A 20,171-nucleotide genomic window follows, 5' to 3' on the forward strand; every position below is an offset into this window, starting at 1 on the left:
CCTTAGTGTAGATAACATCACTTGTTTTAAAAAAAAAAAAGTTGTAACCGGTATTTTTATCATAAAAAAGAAATGTATGTGGAACTCATATATTGAAAGGAAGTGTGAAACTAGTGAAGTTAGTTTTGTGTCTCTAAATAATATCATTTTTCGATATGTGATATGATAGAGGAGAATCGTGCACGAGTGCATGCTCTTAACAGCTTGAGAATCAAATTTTAGACCGAACATGCAACACCTCATGCCCCCCGTTTCACCATTGGCGTCGGTCATACCCACCACCATCTCTCACTTTCTCCTTCATCGACCATTGTTAATACCACAGTACATAGTAAAAGTTGTTCACGAATTCCATGGTGTTATAAGTCAAATGAGTCAAGGTTACGTGAGAAAGAGAGAATTCCCACGCATGTGATATGTCATCGTGGCATCCGGCCGGCCAATAAACGCGATGTCATTTGAGAACATGGAAACACAGCATCACGTTATTAGTCCATGATGTGACCGTGACATACCAAAGCGTAGCTAAGTCCTCCGATTTAAATAATTCATGGCAACAGCAAGCAATGAGTCAATATGTTTCAAACTTTCAAGTACTCAGCAACGTAATGTCTCCAAGACTCCGAAATTTCAACCCAAGTTTATTAGAGGCGACGGAGACTCATGATCGATATAGCACCACCCATTTCACCGCTTGATCTTGTAATTACCCGAACCCTTTGGTCACTTACTACGACCTTCCCAAAGGAAGAGTTCATAAAGCTCAAATCCTTTCTGGTTTTTGAGTTGGGAAGAAGAAGAGGGGGTTTCAGCAAGTATTGGTTTTCCATAAGCTTCTTTGTTTTTGCGGGTATTCAAACTTAATCCAAAGTAAATAATTAGTTTTCAGTTTTGCTATTTAGTTGAATTTTTCGTTTATTTAGGCAAAAAATAGTCCATTGGATACAAAGAAACAGGAGAAGACATCCATTATCGGTTAAATACGAAACTACACGTATATAACTAATAGCATCAACTTAAATAATTTTAAAACCCACAACATCGAGCCGCATTTTTGCTAGTATATACTGACAGTACAATTAACAAGCTCATTATCAGCTGTAAAATAATATATATTATTATTTTCAAAGAATATTATTATTATTTTCAAAGCATCTAATTTCCTAGAAAACACCGTCGGATCCGTACAGGGAGCAAACTCCATAGATATCAGCCTCAAAAAAGCATCAGAATCGGAATGTAATTAAACATATTAATTAAAAAGTAATTAAACATGAACAGTCCTAACTCTCCGATGAGCCCTAAGGAATGCCAGAATAAGAAACCGCCCTACTGTTTTAAAAATCATTATTTCTACAAACATTCCATCTTCAAAGTGGTTATCTTGATTTTTCTAGAGTGTTCTGGTTATATATATACATATAATATATACACAGACATATATATAAAAATAATAAGATAAACATGGTTGGCTACAATGACCAAGGTCAGCACACGCATTCTTTTTTTTATCTCTTATGTTTGTTGGATTGTTTTAGTCACTTTGTGCCAGCTGCCTGAAACTTGTTCGATATGCGAGTAATTGAACCTGTTCGATCATCAGTTATATTTTACAAAGCTATTATGTGCGTGTCTCTCTTATATCATGTGACTAGATAGAGACATAGTTGCATATAGCTAGTAACATCGAAGAATCTCACACCGTAAATATTGGTAGTAGAATAAGAGCAAAATGAGGTTTATGAGTTTTAGAAATCACATATGAACAAATAAACAGTGGATAAATTTTGGGATTTATTTTTGACGTTTGAAAAGTTAGTTGAGTCTAACTTATCTAATCACTGTAGATGTGAATCAAGTCAGTTCATAAGAAACGTGCATGTATATGTAGATTAAATCAGTTGATCACGACAATGTGTCAACTGATTTTATTGCGCCCGAGTTTGAATACTCCTCGCATAAAGTCGAATGGTTGGTAAAAAATAAATGATTATCTAATAATTAGTGAAAGGACGAGAAAACCCTTCAAGAATTGAAACTGGCATGAAACCTTGCACATGCTATTACTGGCATGCCGCATGCAGCAGCTAGCAACGAACCGGCCATATGAGCAACTCCAAAACCACATGGATCCATTAGAATTTTGGATCTTTGTGTTTACTTACTTACCAGAGTACAGACATTCAAAATTTTCTTAGAGGCTTTGATTTCATCGTTCCCCTAGTTTTTTGACCCAAAACAGTTGTGGCAACACAAAACAAAAACAGCATAAATCCAAAACAAGCACACAAATTATATATACGTTCAAATCCTTCCTTCAGGTTCAAGCAACCACGGAAACAAGGACCACAGAAACAAAGAAAGAAGAGTAAAAAAAACAATCTGATCGAGATGGAGTTGATGATGGTGAAGAATGAAGAAAACCGTGGGAGGCGCCGCCTGAGTGCAGCAGACCGCGAGGTTCAGGCAGCCCGGTGTGTCAAGAGAAGGAGACGAGACCCACCTGCAGTCACGGTTAGTTCTGACAACAACCAGATTGAGCTACAGTTGCCTCAAAAGCCGGCTGATCAAACTCCTGCTACCACCATGAAGAGAAGCTCGAGATTTCGTGGTGTCAGCAGGTTAGAACAGAACAAAAGTTCCGATGGTTTTCTGGTTTCTTCTTTCGTGTGTAAAAATATTAAGGTAATTTGTTTGTTTAACAGGCATCGATGGACTGGTCGATTCGAAGCTCACTTGTGGGATAAGCTCTCTTGGAATATAACACAGAAGAAGAAAGGGAAACAAGGTATAGATTATAACGTTCATTTTTTTTTTTTTTTTAAATTTTACTTCATTACGTTTAATTATTTATCCTTCTGGTATTGATATCTTGTGTTCTATCGTATCGCTTTTGAATGGGCTATTTGGACTGAGCAGTTTACCTTGGAGCTTATGATGAAGAAGAATCTGCTGCAAGAGCATATGATCTAGCTGCGCTTAAGTATTGGGGTGCATCGACCTTCACCAACTTCGCAGTACGCATTTTTCGCTCATCGAATCTGATCGGCAAGTTATGAGTTTTTGTATTCTTTTGGAAGTTTAACATAAAAACCCTACTGCTTACAGATATCGGACTATGAGAAAGAAATCGAGATCATGCAATCTGTGACGAAAGAAGAGTATTTGGCCTCGTTAAGAAGGTACGACTTCAGACATCTTCTTGCAGTAAGACTTCTGAAATTCGGAATTTCCTTGATCATGAGTTTCCTAAAAGATTATTTGTTTCTTTTTTGTTACAGAAAAAGCAGTGGATTTTCAAGAGGTGTATCGAAGTACAGGGGAGTTGCAAGGTAATAGTCTTATTATTTCGATGATCTTCGAATCAAATTCTTCGAAAAATTATTAACGAGAAAAATGTCCAACGGTTATTTGGTGCATATTTTGCAGGCACCATCACAATGGCAGATGGGAAGCGAGAATCGGACGAGTTTTCGGAAACAAGTACCTCTACCTTGGCACTTACGGTAAGTTATCTTCAAATGCAAATACTAGCTAGGAAATTGGGAAATAAGCTTTCACAAAATAGGAAACTGAAAAATAATTTGTGCAGCACGTTTGTTCTTTATTAAAAACGATATATTCACACATTATTGACGATATATCAACAATCAGTTCTTTATTAAAGAACAGACGTCCGCTCCATGGACTATTGAAATCATAAGAAATAGAATTTGCACATACTGAGCAATGTGTTTCCATGTCATCTCAGGTACGCAAGAGGAAGCAGCTCGGGCCTACGACATTGCAGCGATTGAGTACAGAGGAATCAATGCCGTCACCAATTTTGACTTGAGTTCTTACATAAGATGGTTGAAGCCAAAAGCAGGCGACACCATAGCCACTCAAGAACTAGAGGCAGTCACAGAGCCTCAGAAAATGCCATTCATGGCCAACGGCTACATCCCTGCTGACGAAACGTCCTTCCCACACACCAATCCTTTTCCCTCTGACTGCCTGAACTCTCCGCGGAACCAAGAAGTCACCCGAAGCAGCACCAATCTTAACGCCGGCAGCAAGTCATCCTCTCCCACCGCGCTTGGCCTTCTTCTTCAATCTTCAATTTTCCGAGAGCTGGTTCAGAAGAACTCGAATCTCTCCGAGGATGACAGCACTGACGATGAAGAACCAAAGAACCAACCGCAGGCTGGCAGCGACGAAGAGTATGGTGGGATCTTCCATGCTGGAACCGGTGAAAACCCTTTTGTTTGCTCCTCCAGCACTGACGGCGACAATCCATGGAACAACATCGCAAGCACGATTTTGCTCAATCAACCCACAAAGGCAAATGCTTCAGACTCTCTATTTTTCTTTTCTTAGATAAATGCCAAACAGAACAAGGACTCGTTCGTACGGGAAGAAAATTTTGTAAAAACTGGCGCTTCAAAAGTACATAGTTTGAGATTGATGCAGCATATCGATGTAAATTAGACACCTTAATAACGTCAAGTATATGGTTTTGGGAATGTAATGTCTATAAACTCTTTCGGATTTGCGATAATTTCATCTTGCCTTGGTTTGAATTATGCCTAATCACACGAAAACGAAAGAACTTTTTCGATTGAGGAAAGTCATTCAAGCCTGCGTAGACATGAAATCGACAGGTACAACAATGGTTCTTGCGCAAAAGTGAAGCACAATTGTAAGTTTAACCATTTGATCTCTGTTTTCCAGTTCATTTCTATTCCGTTTCTGCACCAAACACTTCATTCAAATTTTTTTTTGGCCAACCGGCTTCGGCAATCCGTGGAACCAAGTGTTAGCTCGCATCAGCTATGGTCTCACACTGGGTTCCACAGATCGTGTATACCTGTGTTGTATAAACGGTTCACATGGAAGTCGGTCTAAAAGAACAACTAAGAAACAACGCCACCATAAAAGTAACACGAACCCTAGAATTCTACGAACAGCATACCGTTAGTGGTAATTCGGTAAGTAAGGAACTCAAAGAAGTAAATGGGCAAAGTAACAAGTTAAAATGCAGTAAAGTTATGAGCAAAACTGAAGACTAGTGCCTGACATACGAATCGTGTTTCTTACAGAAACAGAGTGTAGTATTGAAATCAAAAGATACAAACTTCACTTCCTCTAAGCTTCAAAATTGCTTACGTTTATTTCGAAAGACTTTATCTCGTTTGGAATGAAGATAAAAGGCAAAAACGATAACAAATGCCACCATAAAGATCCCGTTCCATGGAATGGGCGGGTCCTTGAAACATACAAGGGATGCCTCCACGTCCTGGGTGGCTTGATAGACGAGAGACTGCATGGCGTATAGGTCGTGGTCTGAGACCCGCAAATAAAACAAAGCCATCTCGAAATCCAAAAGTGACATTGCAGAGACTGATTTGTCCAGCTTATACTTGAACAAGTTCCACCTCTGTATGAACTCAACATGTTGACTACGCTTAAGGAGCTTTCTTTCCCCACCATGTGCAGCTAAGGATTCGAGAACATCTACAGCAGTTGATATGCTGTAATTCATTGATGTCAAAAGAACATTTCTCCGAGCAGCATCCTTCTGCACAAATGATAAGGATGAAATCTCAGAGAATGGCCCAAACGGAGTCTGGCCGATACTCCATGTGTAATCCACCAATGTAGTATTGTGCCTAGGGCTCCAGAGCATATGGGTTGGTGACACTCCCCACATGCTCTGCAAAATTGAACCAACAAGCGGTCTCTCAAGCTCTCTCGTTTGCGTAAACACATGATGCCCGTTACAGCTATAATCACTCACAGTCTGCGTGCTCTTTGTCCTCACTGCAATAACCATGTCTTTGAAAGCAACCGATTGGTGATACCTATCGAGCAACAACAGAATGTTGTAGTCCAAATCAAACACATAAACAGGAAGAACCCGACCAAAATCCTCCTCAGCGAACCCTGCCACTCTCCTAAACTCGTCAGCCGAATCAGACAATATTTGATGCAATCGCTTCGAGTCCAAATACTCACTTGCAATCAAAGTATAGTTATCAAACAAGAACCTCGATGTATACGAGTTAATAGACCTCGAAATCGCAAATGAACAAATCGGGCAATCTGAGTAACTCACCCTATTAGTCCTGAAACTCAAACTCTGACCCCCTAACAACAAACCATTACTATTTGCCTCATCCATAAACGTCCTCTCAATCGATTTCCAATCCAAACCACTCGAGTCCTTACCGCCATTGGACCCATAAACATGTATAAACTGAACGATCAATGAATTCTCAAACTGAACAGGAATTCTCAAAGAGGGAACAAGAAGAACCTGGTAAGCACTCCAAGCCAAGGATGCCAAGTTAGCAAGCAACGCCTTTTCAGACCTTGGGTGGCCGTGCAACGCCGCTAACGGATGAAATTCGCCTCTGGGCAAAACCCCATCACCTGAAAGCGCCGGGCCATAATCGACCGGTCCGGCGCCCAAATCGATCCAGATATACCGGTCTTTCCCGGTCCAAATGCTGCCCAAACACTTGGTGAATGCAGGGGAAGAGTCCCCAGATCCGTAATTGTAAGCATAGGGTTTGGATTGCTGACCCAAATCGAGAAAATATAAGTAAACCCCATGAACCGGCTTCTCCTTCTCGAAGTCCTGCTTGATGATTTGGTCGATGGAGTCGTAGGGGATTGAGAGGAGCGGCGATCGGAGGCTGGAGGTGGTTTTGGCGAGCTCAGAGCTTAGGGTTTTGGTGAGGAGGGAGGCGAGAGAGGGGGAATGAGAGACGTCCAGGTGGAGAGAGTGCTGGACGGCGAGGCGGTGGGAGAGGGATTCGTAGGGCGCGATGACGTGGAAGTGGTTGGAGGGTTGGGAGGCGGCGGAGAGGAAGGAGGAGAGGAGGGCGGTGGAGCTGGCGGGGAAGGAGGGGCCGACGAGGCGGACGTGGAGTGAGAGAGGGAGGGAGAGGGAGAGTAGGGAAGAGATGAGGGAGTGGGGGGCGTGGGAGAGAGGGGAAGAATGGGAAAGGGAGTTTTTGAGGGAGGAGGAGAGAGAGAGAAAGGAGTCGTTGGTGGCATGGCGGTCAAGGCGGGATTGGTGGGTGAGGATGGTGTCGAGACCGAGGATCGGAGCTGAGCTGGCGGTGGTTATGGCGGCGGTTAGGATCAGGAGAAGGAGCAGAGTAGTGGTGGTGGCCACGGTGGTGGCCATGGCGGTCCTCGACGTCACTGTGATTTCACTGATTTGGCGGACTGCAATGAAGTTGTGCGGCTTGGTCCGAGACTCTACACTATTTCGTTTTTCTTTTGTTCTTTCTTGTTTAGGGAAAAAAAACGAGGCTGGTGTTTGGGGTCTTTCTGTTCAGAAAGCACTTGGGCAAAAAATATTCAAAAAGCACTTTTCTTCACGAGTCTTTGTTTTTTTATTAAAAGTGCGTTTTTGATAAAATATTAAATAAAATAAAATCCAAAATTACGTTCTCACAAGCAGTTTTAACTCAAAAGTGCTAACGATAAGTACACTTACATGTACTTCTTAAAAAAGCACTTTTAAATGTTTTTACACAAGGTAGTGTTTTTCACACACTTATCTCAATTTTTGACCGTCGAATCGAATGAATTGAAAAAGATTAATGACAAAAAATTTAAAAAGGTGTGCGTAAGCAATTCTAAGTATATGAACATTTACTTACAGAAACACGTCGTAAGTAATGGCACAACTCACATTGCAACATCTTGATAAAATCAAGCGTTATCATTAGCATCACAATTTAGTAATATTTCTAATTGCAACGTATTAAGTTCGACTTTTATAAATGATAAGCCAGATATCTAATCGTGGCAAGCTCGACCATTTACTTGATTGACAAGTGTGGAGTTACACAACAAAATGAATCGGCGTTTTCAATAATGGCACTGTTCTTTCTTTTACAAATTTCCGACGTAAGCAGACAACTAATATGAACAAAAGACATCGGCATATCCGTAGGCATTCTTATATTTTAGGGTTCACTGTTGGTGTTTGTTAACACTCAAATCCAAAAAACCACATCGAACTTTTGGGTCTTCGGGTTTAACAAACATAGTACGGACACAAAAATGTTGTCGCAGAATGCTCCGAGATCATCGTCTCCTTTGTTTTCTGTTACAAAACGGTTGTGGCAACAGAAAACTAATCAGGATACATCCAAAACAAGCACACAACTTATATATACACTCCAACATCCTTCCTTACAGCTCAAGCAACCACATCGACAACCACCACCGGATTTGATAACGACGAGGGGAGCAGTTTATTTGGAGAGATGGAGTTCATGATGGTGAAGAATGAAGAGATCGCGGGGAGGCGCCGCCTGAGCACAGCAGATCCCGAGGCTCAGGCGGCCCGGTGTGTCAAGAGAAGGAGAAGAGACCCACCTGCAGTTGGTGGCAACAGCCAGAGTCAGCAGCAGTTGGCACAAAAGCAAGCTGATCAAACTTCTGCTGCCACCACAGTAAAGAGAAGCTCGAGATTTCGTGGTGTCAGCAGGCATCGGTGGACTGGTCGATTCGAAGCTCACTTGTGGGACAAGCTATCTTGGAATTCTACACTGAAGAAGAAGGGGAAACAAGGTAGGTTATGACTTTCATCGTCGCATTTTGCCTGCATTTCTTTTTTCGCCTGGATACTGATATCGTATTGCGCTTTTGAATGGACTATTTGGACTGAGCAGTTTATCTTGGAGCTTACGATGAAGAAGAATCTGCTGCAAGAGCATATGATCTAGCTGCACTTAAGTACTGGGGAGCATCGACTTTCACCAACTTTCCGGTACGAATTTTACATAGTATATCGAGTTTATATTCAGAAAAGCTAAGAATTTTAACATAAAATATCTGGTCTTAAACCTTGATGATTCTGCTTACAGATATCTGACTACGACAATGAAATCAAGATCATGCAATCTGTGACAAAAGAAGAGTATTTGGCCTCGTTAAGAAGGTAACATCTTCAAACATCTTTTCGCAGAAAAGACTTTCACTGAGGATTTTCGTTTAATAGTTTCCTGAAAGAATTATTTGTTCCTTTGTTTCAGAAAGAGCAGTGGATTTTCAAGAGGTGTATCTAAGTACAGAGGAGTTGCAAGGTAAAATTCTCAAAATTTCGATGATCTTCGAATCAAATCCTGCGAAATATACTAATGAAGAAAGTGTCTGAAGAAGTGTTTGATGAATATTTTGCAGGCATCATCACAACGGTAGATGGGAAGCGAGAATAGGAAGAGTTCTTGGAAATAAGTACCTTTACCTTGGCACTTACGGTGAGTTATCTCATTATTTTTGTTCGAATCCACCTCTCTCCAAATATCGCTCGTATCAGGAAAATATAATGAAAATGGAGTTTCCAATTACTGAGGAATGTGCTTTTATCGCGTTGCAGGTACGCAAGAGGAAGCAGCTCGTGCCTATGACATTGCAGCAATTGAGTACAGAGGGATCAACGCCATGACCAACTTCGACTTGAGTTCTTACATAACATGGTTGAAGCCAAGAGCAGACGATGTGATAGCTACTCCACAGGTACCAGAGGCAGTCACAAAGCCCAAGAATGCACCATTCGCGGCCAGCAGCTACATCACAACCGAGGAATCTCCCTTCTCACTCACAAATCCTTTTGCCTCTGATTACGTACACTCTCCTCGAAAGCAAGAAGTTATCGGCAGCAGCAAATCATCTTCTCCCACTGCGCTTGGCCTACTCCTCCAATCTTCAGTATTCAGAGAACTGGTTCAGAAGAACTCAAGTTTCTCGGAGGATGACAGCACTGACGGCGAAGAACCAAAGAACCAACCTCAGGCTGATAGCGATGATGAGTTCGGTGGAATAATCTACAACGGAATCGGTGGCAGCCCTTTTGTTAGCTCTTCCAACATTGATGGAGACTTTACATGGAATAACTTTACAAGCTCGATTTTCGCATAGTCGATCAACAAAAGCGGATGCCTCAGACTCCAAATGTTTCTTTTTTTGGACACAAACGAAACGAAACAGAACTTGTTCATACTTGTAAATAGCAGAAATGGCGCATCAAAAGTAAATAGAATGAGATTTGGTGCTGCATTTCGTTGTAAATTAAACCACGTAAAGCATTGGTTACATGTAATATTCTCAATAACATCGAGTGTACAAACTCTTGATTTTGCATCTCACCTCATTTTAATCTATAAGACTATTAGACCGAGACTAATACGCTTTCAAGTTTTTGTTTCACCCATTCTCCTTCGTTTTTGAATTTCAGAACTTTTCAACATGATCATCCTTAGAAAAAAAAGACAGGACAAGAAGCATTGGCGAAGTCCCTAAAGAGTAGACATCCGACTTCTGCAACATCGTTGACACTACCAGTAACAATTCGACTCCCGTTGACAGCCAGGGCACAGCACCTTGTGCTGTTATTTGTTCCATTTTCAATACCACATGTCAAGGAATTGGTCGGTGCACCAGTGTTGGCGTCCAAAACATTAAAATGCCCATCCACCGGACTTCCTGTAACTATTTTGTAGGGATCCATGTGCAAGTACGTCACTGGCCCTCCGTGTCCACCATCTACCGCTATTGGTTCTGAATTCAAGGTGCCCGAGTTCCTCCTTGTATCATAAAGCATCGCTCTGCACACAAGACCAATGAACTTGGAGTTGTATAAAATGGTTTTTGACCTCAAACGAAACATGGGCATTAAAAATAAATGAAACCAAGGGAATTGAATTCTATGCGTCGTACCTGCCATTGCTGCCTACGCAGAATAAAGATTTCGAAGGCATTGCTTGAAAAGAATACAGAATTGCATCTGCTGCTGCAATGACAACTTTCTGCATCGTCCTCAAATCGATTGCTACCACAGAGGAACCAGCAGCAACATAGGCTAGATGTTCATGACACTTGATGCCTATAGGGTAACCGAGAACAGAAGTCGTCCCACCAGCAAACGAAGAACTGGCAAGCAGTGCTGCCTCCGCATCCCACACCATCACCTGTTAAAAACCACAGTAATCAATTATCAGAAGGGCAATGGCAAAATAACATAATTTTTCAAGAGGATGGCCGGATTGCTTAAGAACCATAGTTGAATGGATATACAAAACTAAGGGTACCTTCGAATCTCTCGAAATCGTTACCAAGTGAGAGGGGTTGTCCCTACCAGTAAGACCAAAATGAATACGATTACTATGGAGTAAAATGTGTCACCGCAATCACAAGAAACATTTTCAAATGAGTCCATATCATTACAAGGAAAGAACTCGTACATGGAAACTGACATCAACTGGATGGGATTTTTATGCCCGAAGAAAGTCCCCAAAGAATGCTTGCCATGTTTCCTGGAAGAGCTAAGAGACCAAAGGCGAACTGTGCCATCCTCCCCTCCGCTTGCCAATACTTTTCCGGATCCATTGCCTAACAATTTATCTGAGAGGGTTGTAACTTGGCTACTGTGCCCCCTAAATTCTAGCCAGCAAAAACCCTGTGACAATATTGGTCTAGGAAATCACATATAATATATAGGAAAGCTTAAAAAAAACAGATATTTGATAGATTTGTTTAGAAAAAAAGATTAAGAGCACACCTTCCTCCATAGCCGAATGGAACTGTCACCGCTTGAAGTTACTAAAACCTTCTCCTCTTCATATGCTTCACCTAGATAAAAAGACGTTTCATTCCGTGGAAACAACCTGCAATTTATGTCAAGTTTCTTAGGGTTAAAAAAACCTGAACATTCCGAGAAAATTTAGTTGATAAACAGTGTGTCATCAAGTTAAAAATCATTAGACAACGACTAGAACTCAAAAGCAATGTATATCAAGTGGAACACAAGAGCTCGGTAAGCGCCCCCAAAAGCTTAAGTTAAAATGCTCAGCTGATAAGGCATAGCGAGGGAAAACCGCACACAACCAACCTCATGCAAGTGATTCTTTTACTGTGACCTCTAAGTCTAAGAGTGACGGGTGTTCCACTTAACCAACCATCGGTCCTTATCATGCGTATCATTGAACCCTAACAACAATCAACCAAAAACAAAAAAACGAAGCGAAGTTAAAACGCTCAGCTATTCAAATACATGGAAGAATGTGGTGTAATATGATCATATATATTTCTACATACCTGAGAGAAGATTAAATCTTTCTCGCTCAATAATACTTGGTCGAAAGGATTTGAGTTGGTGTTCATATGCAAAGTGAAGGGATCGGAAAACTTGAACTGCAGCCCATCCATACGCCGGGATAAATAGGCTTCTCTAAATCCCGAAGTTACAGAGATGGCAGAAGGTAGTGTTTTCTGGGGCCAGCGCTCCCTGCAAAGAAAGTTTTATTTCTTTGAACAAATGAAAGAAAAACAAAATTGGGAAACTTGCACAAACACCACCTCTACGATTTGGAGTGTGCATAAATACCACCCATGCTAAAAAATTTGACAGTTTAAACTAATACTCCACTTCTAGTGTAAATGTGTCAATCTCCGTTAGAAATCGCATCGATACTCGTCGTGCCAAAACCCCTAGACGATTTGGGGTAAGAATTTGTTTGCTACAACTTTGTCTTTGAGAAAACGAAATATCTTCGGTTCGTGTGGTATTTGCGCACACCCCTAGTAGTCCATGTGATGTTTATTCAAATTTTTGCTTGGCAAGAAAAAAAGGAGTAGAAGAAGTACCTGAACAACCGCTGCCAAATAGTGTCAGAATATGCCATTTTTCTGAGATATTTGCAGGTCACGGCAAAGTTGGAGAGGTCTTGGAGGCTAATGGAGCTGGCGCATTGGGCCAGTGTATCCACATTCAGGTCCGTGATGCTCGTCGCCGGCGGCGGCAGCAACCGCGACTTACCCCTCCGTTGCTTGCTCATCTGCTGCTGCAGAAATGGTGAAGAGAATGGCCCAATTTCTTCCGTTGAATATTGGTTAGCTGTAACGATTTGCTTACACTTCAAGTATGCATGCTGTAATGACTTCCACAGTTCCACTGCTACATTTATAAGAAGTGTGCAGTCCACTTGAAATCTGAACTGTCAATCTGATCAAACGGCTGAGGATCAGGCTGCTCTCTGCACTCCTTTTTACTGCAGTGCAGAAGTAAACACTGATTTGGAAAGATTTGGGTTTTAATGGTGGTGATTTTTTTCCCAGATTTGGCAGAGGATATCGTGAAAGTTTTGGAAAACAATTAATCGGGCTTTAGTGCAAACTGAGCACAGCAGGTCAAAGCTATACTTTTACGTACTAGTACAGTTCTGCGTGAGCTTTTCAATGGCAGGGGGCACCTGCCCACCCAGACCTGAAAAATTGCCCCTACCGGCTGAAATTTTGCCCGCCCATACAGGAAAATTGATGAGCCATGGCAGCTAAGCTTGAGCGAACGGCTCAGTCAAATCCCGGTTGTTAAATTTTATTTTTGACGGAGAGGTGTCGTAGCATTAGTCCGGCGGTGGAAGTTGCAATTGCAGAGGAGGTTGGCTTCTGGGAAGAAGACGACACTGTTTTTTCTGTTTTGGATTCTTTAAAATCCTTGTTTGAGTTAAACGGGAAGTTTTGGTTCGTCGGCGGAGGTGGTGGTCGGAAATGAATCAAAGCCTTAACTATTGGGATTTGGGAGTGAAGAGTTCACAATTTGGTGGGAAACTCAGAACGGAAGAGGACGGTAAAAAAGTTGCCGTTTAACTGTTTTGTCACGAAGGAGTTGTGTTAAAGTTTTGACTGTACCAACTTACGAAAGACTTTTGTAGAGGGGGAATGTTATTCTTATCATAATTTTATATTATATTTTTTTACCATTTTTTATGACAGATGAATTGGACGAGCTACATTATTTAATTTCAATCTTTTTATTTATTAAAACACTTAAATAATGTTAGGTGGAAGATAGAAACTCGTCATATACCACAATCATCATTTAGGGGATGTAGTCAAACTTGGATTCAAGAGGATTTTAAAATACTTTAAAATTCTAGTTAGTCAATTAAAAGATTTGGATGGATTTTAGAATCCTTTAAAATCTAAGTGTAGTCAATTAAAAGATTTTAAAGGATTTTAAAATCCATCCAAATCTAAATGTATTAAAAAAATTAAGATTTTGAAGGATTTCTATAAGTTGTGGATTTTGTAAGATTTGAGAGTCAAAAGTATATATAACCAAAATTAAAAAGAATCCAACCTCACCCCTTAGGATTTCAAATCCTTCCACCACAATCCATTCAAATTCTTTAAAAATTCATATGAATTTTGTAGAAGTCTCTAATCCTCTTAAATCCTATCAAATCTATCACTGTTAAAATCCTTTAAAATCTTAGTTTGACTAAATTTGTGAATCAAGGCCTGCAATTGTTCAATTGTTCACCTCTTTGCTGTACCTTGGTATCGACCTTCTTTGCAACATACACTACCAAAAGGCTAGGGCGAAGGTTGACCATGTTAATTGCTGGGATTTTCTTCATAGTTGATACGGTTCATAATGCTTCATTTCAAGTATTATACAGTTATGGATTTTGGAGATGTATTTTCTAAATAGGTGTAAAGATAAATTTACATATTGAATTGAGTCTGTGTGGGTAGTTTAGGTCCTAAATTTGGATTTGAAGAAATATTGATAGATTAGTTAAAAGTAATATGGGTGTAGAAAGTAAGTTGAGTGTAAAAAATGTTATATGAATCCAAATAAAATTTCTCGGATGTAATAATTCAATGAAATGAAACTTGATAAAAGAATTTTAACTAATTGTAATATGACACTTGGTGTACCTAACTGCATTCGGACACTGAAAATTTTATCATTTTGAGAATCCATCTGAAATTGCCAAAACCACTTATGAATTTATTTGACAGAAGAAAAATAAAGGTGCTTGTATTTTATAGTTGTTTTTTCTAAGAAGTACTCGTTAAAATGCTTTTTCAAAAAGCACTTGTGAGTGCTTTCTGGTTGAAATTTTAATCAAATATCAAAAGCATTTACAACAAAATAACTTCTGGCAGAGACGCTTATGACCATAAGTGATTTCCGGAGAAGCAAATCCCAAATGAGGACAAATTTTATGAACTCACTACGAGACTGCTACTATATTAGCTCTCAAATTGCAACATATATATTCAATTTAACCTCACAATTGTAACATGCTCGATTTCAGAACATGACATATTCCCTCTATGTAAAAACAACCGGAATAATATATGTAAAAGTGCTTATGAGGAAGGAACACCGGATATTGCAAACAACGCTACTGCACCCATCTCTACAATTCGTTCGGGGATAAGATGGGGAGGAGATTTACAGAAGATTATGCGAAAGAACGAAGGATTATCTGTAATGGTGTGTTCTGAGTCCCAATCCGACTAAAATATGAAGACCACGCTGTCGTGAACTCTGGACTTCTGGTTCTGAGCCACACACTCAGATATCCACATCAGATTTCTGATCTCCTGCTCCCTCAATCTCATGTATGCGAAGAAAACACCGTAATGGAACTGCAGGTCAGAGGAGAAATAGAAGTGTTCAGTGACCGAACGGAGAACTGAGGAAAACTGAAGTAGACTACGAATACACATGGCTGCAAAGTAACGGCAAAACGAACCTGTTGCTCAAATGCTAAGCAAAGCCTTTTCACCTCCTCTTCATAAAATGCCTTGTCAAGCATCTGGGTCTCGCCATAGGATAGCTTTGAAAAAATAGACTGATAAGGAGGATATTTTTCCATGCAACCACGGACCTACAACAAACACGTTGTCAGCTTAGGCGAAACCATACTACAATGTGATAACGTTAAGAGATAAGCTAATCAACTGATATTAGCATGTAACAGAATCTAGGACAGCGATGGAAGGAATTGAGAAATATATTCGTACTGATGATGTTATACAGAGAACATGCATGATGTCGTAAAATTTTAATTTACTCAGTCTTGCCCCAAATAAGCAGAAGGCCTTCACAAGAAGATGGAGCAATATCTAAAGTATCATTTTCGGAAAAGAAATAAAAGTAAATGAGGCACACAGCATACCTGATCAATGTCCTCACAAACAGCAAGTTCCTCATGGCCATAGGGATAGCTGTACGAAATAAGCAAACAGTTGTCAGTGATGGCAATCCAAAATATAACATAATTTACAAGTCATCAACAAATCAGGATGGCCGAAGAACTTACAGTAAACCAAAGCTAGAGTACAACTTCCTGCGATCATCTCGAGTAAGCTCAGTTCCGATACTGCAGGGTGTGAACAAATAGCATGAGGCCATGAAAAGAATGCTTAAGACCTCTAAAAGTACGACATAAGAAAACTTGTTGACACCTCAACATTAGCTTACCTATTGATGGTAATATTGACAGCCCTTCTGTCAGCCTCAAAAGCAAGTAAGTCAGACATGATCTCCGCTGTGGCACCACCTAGTTTCTGTCCAAAAGATCAAAAGCAGATTTATGAAAAATGACAAAATATTTAAATGAAAAACTGCACAGATGGAAATACATGCATACTCTCGAGTTAGAAATCAAAATTTACCTGACAAAACCTGTAAAAGTCTTCCAGGTATGCCTTGTAAAGAGTGTTCCTCATGATTTCAATGTTCATGTCATCCAGGTCCTGGAAACAAGAAGGATGGATACAAATCAGAAACCTTCCACAACAATCAAATACTAACCCATTGGAAAATAATGGTATAGGATCACTAAATCGTACCTCAGATGTAATGCATTCAGAAAAGTAGGGAGCAAGTGGTGTGTCAACAAGCACCAATCTGTAAAGCTCCCGCATATTCTGTGCAACAGCCAGGGTGGCAATACTGATGAGAAAACACGAGAACGAGATGAGATTTATAAGAATGTCTAAGTCATAGAAAATACTTAAGAGGGAAAAAGGATAAATCAAAGAAAATGGAATACATGACTCTATGAAAATGACAATACCTGTCAAACATGCCCAAGGGGTGGCATTTTTCCAAAAGTTCCTGGACATCTCTCTCATGCAAGGTTCCAGTAACAATCAGGACAACATTGTCTATCATGTGACCATATCTGGATGAGGATAAGAAACATTAAACTCCCCAATTAAAGCTAAAATTAAATACCGATAAATACCTATATAATTAAGATTGTAATTTTCACACATCATAGAGATCCTCCAGCCTTGCCGGAGCAGCGGCCTAATGTTATATGCTGAGTACCGAACCAGCCTAAGGCCCGAATCAGGTTTATGTTTTCAACACTGTTCTAGTATTCTAATAAACACAACTCAAATTACCAAACAGAAAATATGGCAGGTACATACGTAATATACTCCAAAAAGGTTGACAAGGGCTCAGTAGCTTGGCATAGCATGTGCTTATACTCATCAACCAATTTAAGAGTGCACTTCTCCACAATTGTAGTTGTATGCAATGGGGAAGGTTCTGCAAGAAAATCCCCAGATAAGCAAAGAACAATAATAGACCAGAGAGAGAGAGAGAGAGAGAGAGAGAGAGAGAGGACAACATATGGGTTTATAAGTTAAAAATGATCATGCATGTATAAGACATGACATATACGCTCGTAAACCCTCCTCCTGTTCCGAATAGATACTCTCAAAATATCACTTGGAACCTTATGTCTCATATGTTACCCAAATTATTACTAGTAAAAGGTTAAATTAACCAAAATTCTCTTAAAGATCCATCGGTTTTCCAGTAAGCTCAGCATGTTGTTTCCTCTTCAGTTTCGCATTTACACAGTTCCTCTCACAAACATAATACTGGAATACCTTAATTGTTAATACAACTGCAGATATACAGAGTGATATATCAACTCCACTCTAAATCACTTAGACATAAGGATTTATTTCAATCCATGACAGAAAAGTATCAAACTTTTCATGTGTTCTTAACATTTTCTTCTAACAATTTAACCTGAATATACAAATTCAAATCCCTCACTAATGCGACCTAATATATTCACCTACTGGCAGAATTTGCGCATCCAACATCATAACTTTAGTAAATCACTAACGTTTCGAACACAAAGTGTTGCTTTTACTAATCTAAATCAATGGCACCACCTCGAAATTTAAGCCCTAATTCAACCTAAATTTCAGATCGAAGGGCTGGATTAGTCCATTAATCTAAGCGTACGATCCAAAATTCAGTTCCCAATTGTGTTCCTTTCCTCAATAAACAGCCAGAGGGCTCAAAGAGATGTATAAAAAACGCACCGTTTTGGAGGTAGGGGCCGTACTCGGTGGCAGAGAGGTGCATCTTGATATCGTCGAGCGTCTCGCACTGGCACAAATTGTTGTAATCGGCAGCGGTGAGGAGGCCGGAGCGGTGACCCCGCACTATGGCCTCCAAGTACCCGCCGTGAATGTTGAAGGTCATCGCTTCGAATCCGTACATTTTCGCCGAAATTTCGAAAATTTACGCGATCTGCCACTGCCCGATCCGAAATATTGAAGGTCTCGCGGGAGAGAGAGAGAGAGAGAGAGAGAGAGAGAGAGAGAGTGAGAGAGAGGAAGGGGACGATCGGAGAACCAGAAACCCCCTTCTGCAGCGAAATCAATGGAAACCCTAGCGATTTTCAGACGGAAGCTGAAATCTGGAAATTTTGCAGGTTTAAAGAAGGAGAGACGATGACTGGCGATGAGAGCTCGAATGCGGTGGTACCAATCCAGATTCAGAGAAACAAATCTGGTACGTTATTAGAGGTTATGGAATTACGAGGTTGCCCTTCTTGTTTTACGTAATTGCCAAAAACCCTTTTCGGTTGGCGGGTGCCGGGTGGCCCGTGGCGGGTGATATTTTGGGGCTTCGTTTACCATGGACTTTATTGGGCCTCGGTAATGCAACCAGGTCCAGCTACTTGTTTGTGTCCGCCCTTTGATGAGCCCATAATTGGGCCCACGTTCAAAAAGGTAAAGGCCACAAGATGAGTTGGAGAGATTTTTCTGCATGCTTAGAACACAAGCACATATATTATTATCGTTATGTAAAGGAGAGACACTTCGAAAAAAAAATAAATAAATAAATAAAATTTCTTCCCTCCACTTGTATATTAACATATGGCACACCGCCCTCTAGTCCGGACACATTGAAAAATGTCTCAATAACTTTATCATCTTTTCCTTTTATTCTCAAATAACAGTTTGACATACATGTATAATTGTTTTTTACTTGCCTAAAAAGATACAAGACGTGTTCGTTATTGTGTCACATTGTGATCTTGTGTGAGCGATTAACTCATAAGATGATCATTTATGAATATGTGTCTAATTGTGATTAGTAGTTAAAGAATCCACCATAAGTTGGAACGAATGAGATAAGGTTGTGGAAATGTTACGCAACTCAAAAAATATGAGACCAACTGTCTACACGATTAACACGATGAAGACATTGTTAATTTTTAAGCTAATATTGTATTAATTAACTTGATAACTTTTTCTTATTTTCTTTATAAAATAACTTGGGTTCTTATATTGTCGTGTTATCTTTTTATTATTTTTTAACGTATCATAACAAGTGGACATAATATACTTAGGTCAACCAGAACATAATACATGACCACACCTATATGAATACTATCTCTATCTTTTCTTTCGTTGTATTGTTTTTAGCAAGTGGATTAACATGAACACAACAAATATAGAGTTAACCCAATGACTAAACACGCAGAGGCAGATCCACTTTAAGACAAGGTGGGTCAGCTGAAACCCTCTCCCCTCCCAAGCTCAGAAATTTCATGTGGAAGAGTTAAGTGATGCTTTTTGAAAATTTGAGATGTCCTCAAAAGTTGTCCTCCGATTACTCCGAATTGTGCAGGGTAGACGCTACTCATGCCTTTGATGCGTTGCTATGAGCATATGTAGATAGACTTACTTGACATATGTCGGCATCTGCATGCATGCTTACTCAAAACTATTGACATCAGTGGACATGCTCATTCGGAAGTTGTTGACATATGTCAACAAACGTGCAATATGACATGGTAAATGATCCCAGGACCACCAAAAATCGACGAAATTTGCATGTTATTCTATTAAAAAATATTTGCCGGTTGCATGTTATTCTTACTAACCCCGCAATAATATTTTGTGAAGCCGCCACCACAAACACAGTACATTACCACCAAGTATGAGTGACTCTATCTCTCTCTTTCTCTCGTAAAGAAGTAATTAAATAACATGGTGACGATTAGTTTATGCAGATAATTTTCACATGTCAGACTTGG

At 40.1% G+C, this 20,171-nt stretch overlaps 4 protein-coding genes across 4 annotated transcripts; 2 read left to right on the plus strand and 2 right to left on the minus strand.

Annotated features, from left to right (window-relative positions):
- Positions 1 to 2,353: 2,353 nt before the first annotated feature.
- Positions 2,354 to 4,470, plus strand: LOC137738986 (AP2-like ethylene-responsive transcription factor At1g79700). The gene is made up of 7 exons (XM_068478457.1): positions 2,354 to 2,621; positions 2,706 to 2,788; positions 2,920 to 3,017; positions 3,109 to 3,182; positions 3,282 to 3,332; positions 3,430 to 3,506; positions 3,752 to 4,470. The coding sequence occupies exons 1-7, from the start codon at positions 2,392 to 2,394 to the stop codon at positions 4,357 to 4,359; spliced, it is 1,221 nt and encodes a 406-aa protein (XP_068334558.1). The 5' UTR covers positions 2,354 to 2,391; the 3' UTR covers positions 4,360 to 4,470.
- A 567-nt stretch (positions 4,471 to 5,037) lies between these two features.
- Positions 5,038 to 7,294, minus strand: LOC137738983 (uncharacterized). The gene has a single exon (XM_068478453.1). The coding sequence runs from the start codon at positions 7,175 to 7,177 to the stop codon at positions 5,135 to 5,137; it is 2,043 nt and encodes a 680-aa protein (XP_068334554.1). The 5' UTR covers positions 7,178 to 7,294; the 3' UTR covers positions 5,038 to 5,134.
- Positions 7,295 to 8,270: 976 nt separating this feature from the next.
- LOC137738808 (AP2-like ethylene-responsive transcription factor At1g79700) lies at positions 8,271 to 9,927 on the plus strand. The gene is made up of 6 exons (XM_068478281.1): positions 8,271 to 8,577; positions 8,679 to 8,776; positions 8,874 to 8,947; positions 9,042 to 9,092; positions 9,190 to 9,266; positions 9,386 to 9,927. The coding sequence occupies exons 1-6, from the start codon at positions 8,271 to 8,273 to the stop codon at positions 9,925 to 9,927; spliced, it is 1,149 nt and encodes a 382-aa protein (XP_068334382.1).
- Positions 9,928 to 15,048: 5,121 nt separating this feature from the next.
- Positions 15,049 to 18,612, minus strand: LOC137739306 (V-type proton ATPase subunit d2). Its single transcript, XM_068478860.1, has 10 exons — positions 18,163 to 18,612; positions 17,248 to 17,368; positions 16,887 to 16,994; positions 16,660 to 16,762; positions 16,483 to 16,563; positions 16,289 to 16,374; positions 16,128 to 16,187; positions 15,984 to 16,032; positions 15,558 to 15,692; positions 15,049 to 15,450 (listed from the first exon to the last, which is right to left on the minus strand). Exons 1-10 carry the CDS (start codon positions 18,341 to 18,343, stop codon positions 15,319 to 15,321), a joined length of 1,056 nt encoding a protein of 351 aa, XP_068334961.1. The 5' UTR covers positions 18,344 to 18,612; the 3' UTR covers positions 15,049 to 15,318.
- Positions 18,613 to 20,171: the final 1,559 nt, after the last annotated feature.

This window comes from Pyrus communis, chromosome 7 (genome assembly GCF_963583255.1).
Source record: "Pyrus communis chromosome 7, drPyrComm1.1, whole genome shotgun sequence".
NCBI classification, from domain to species: domain Eukaryota; kingdom Viridiplantae; phylum Streptophyta; class Magnoliopsida; order Rosales; family Rosaceae; genus Pyrus; species Pyrus communis.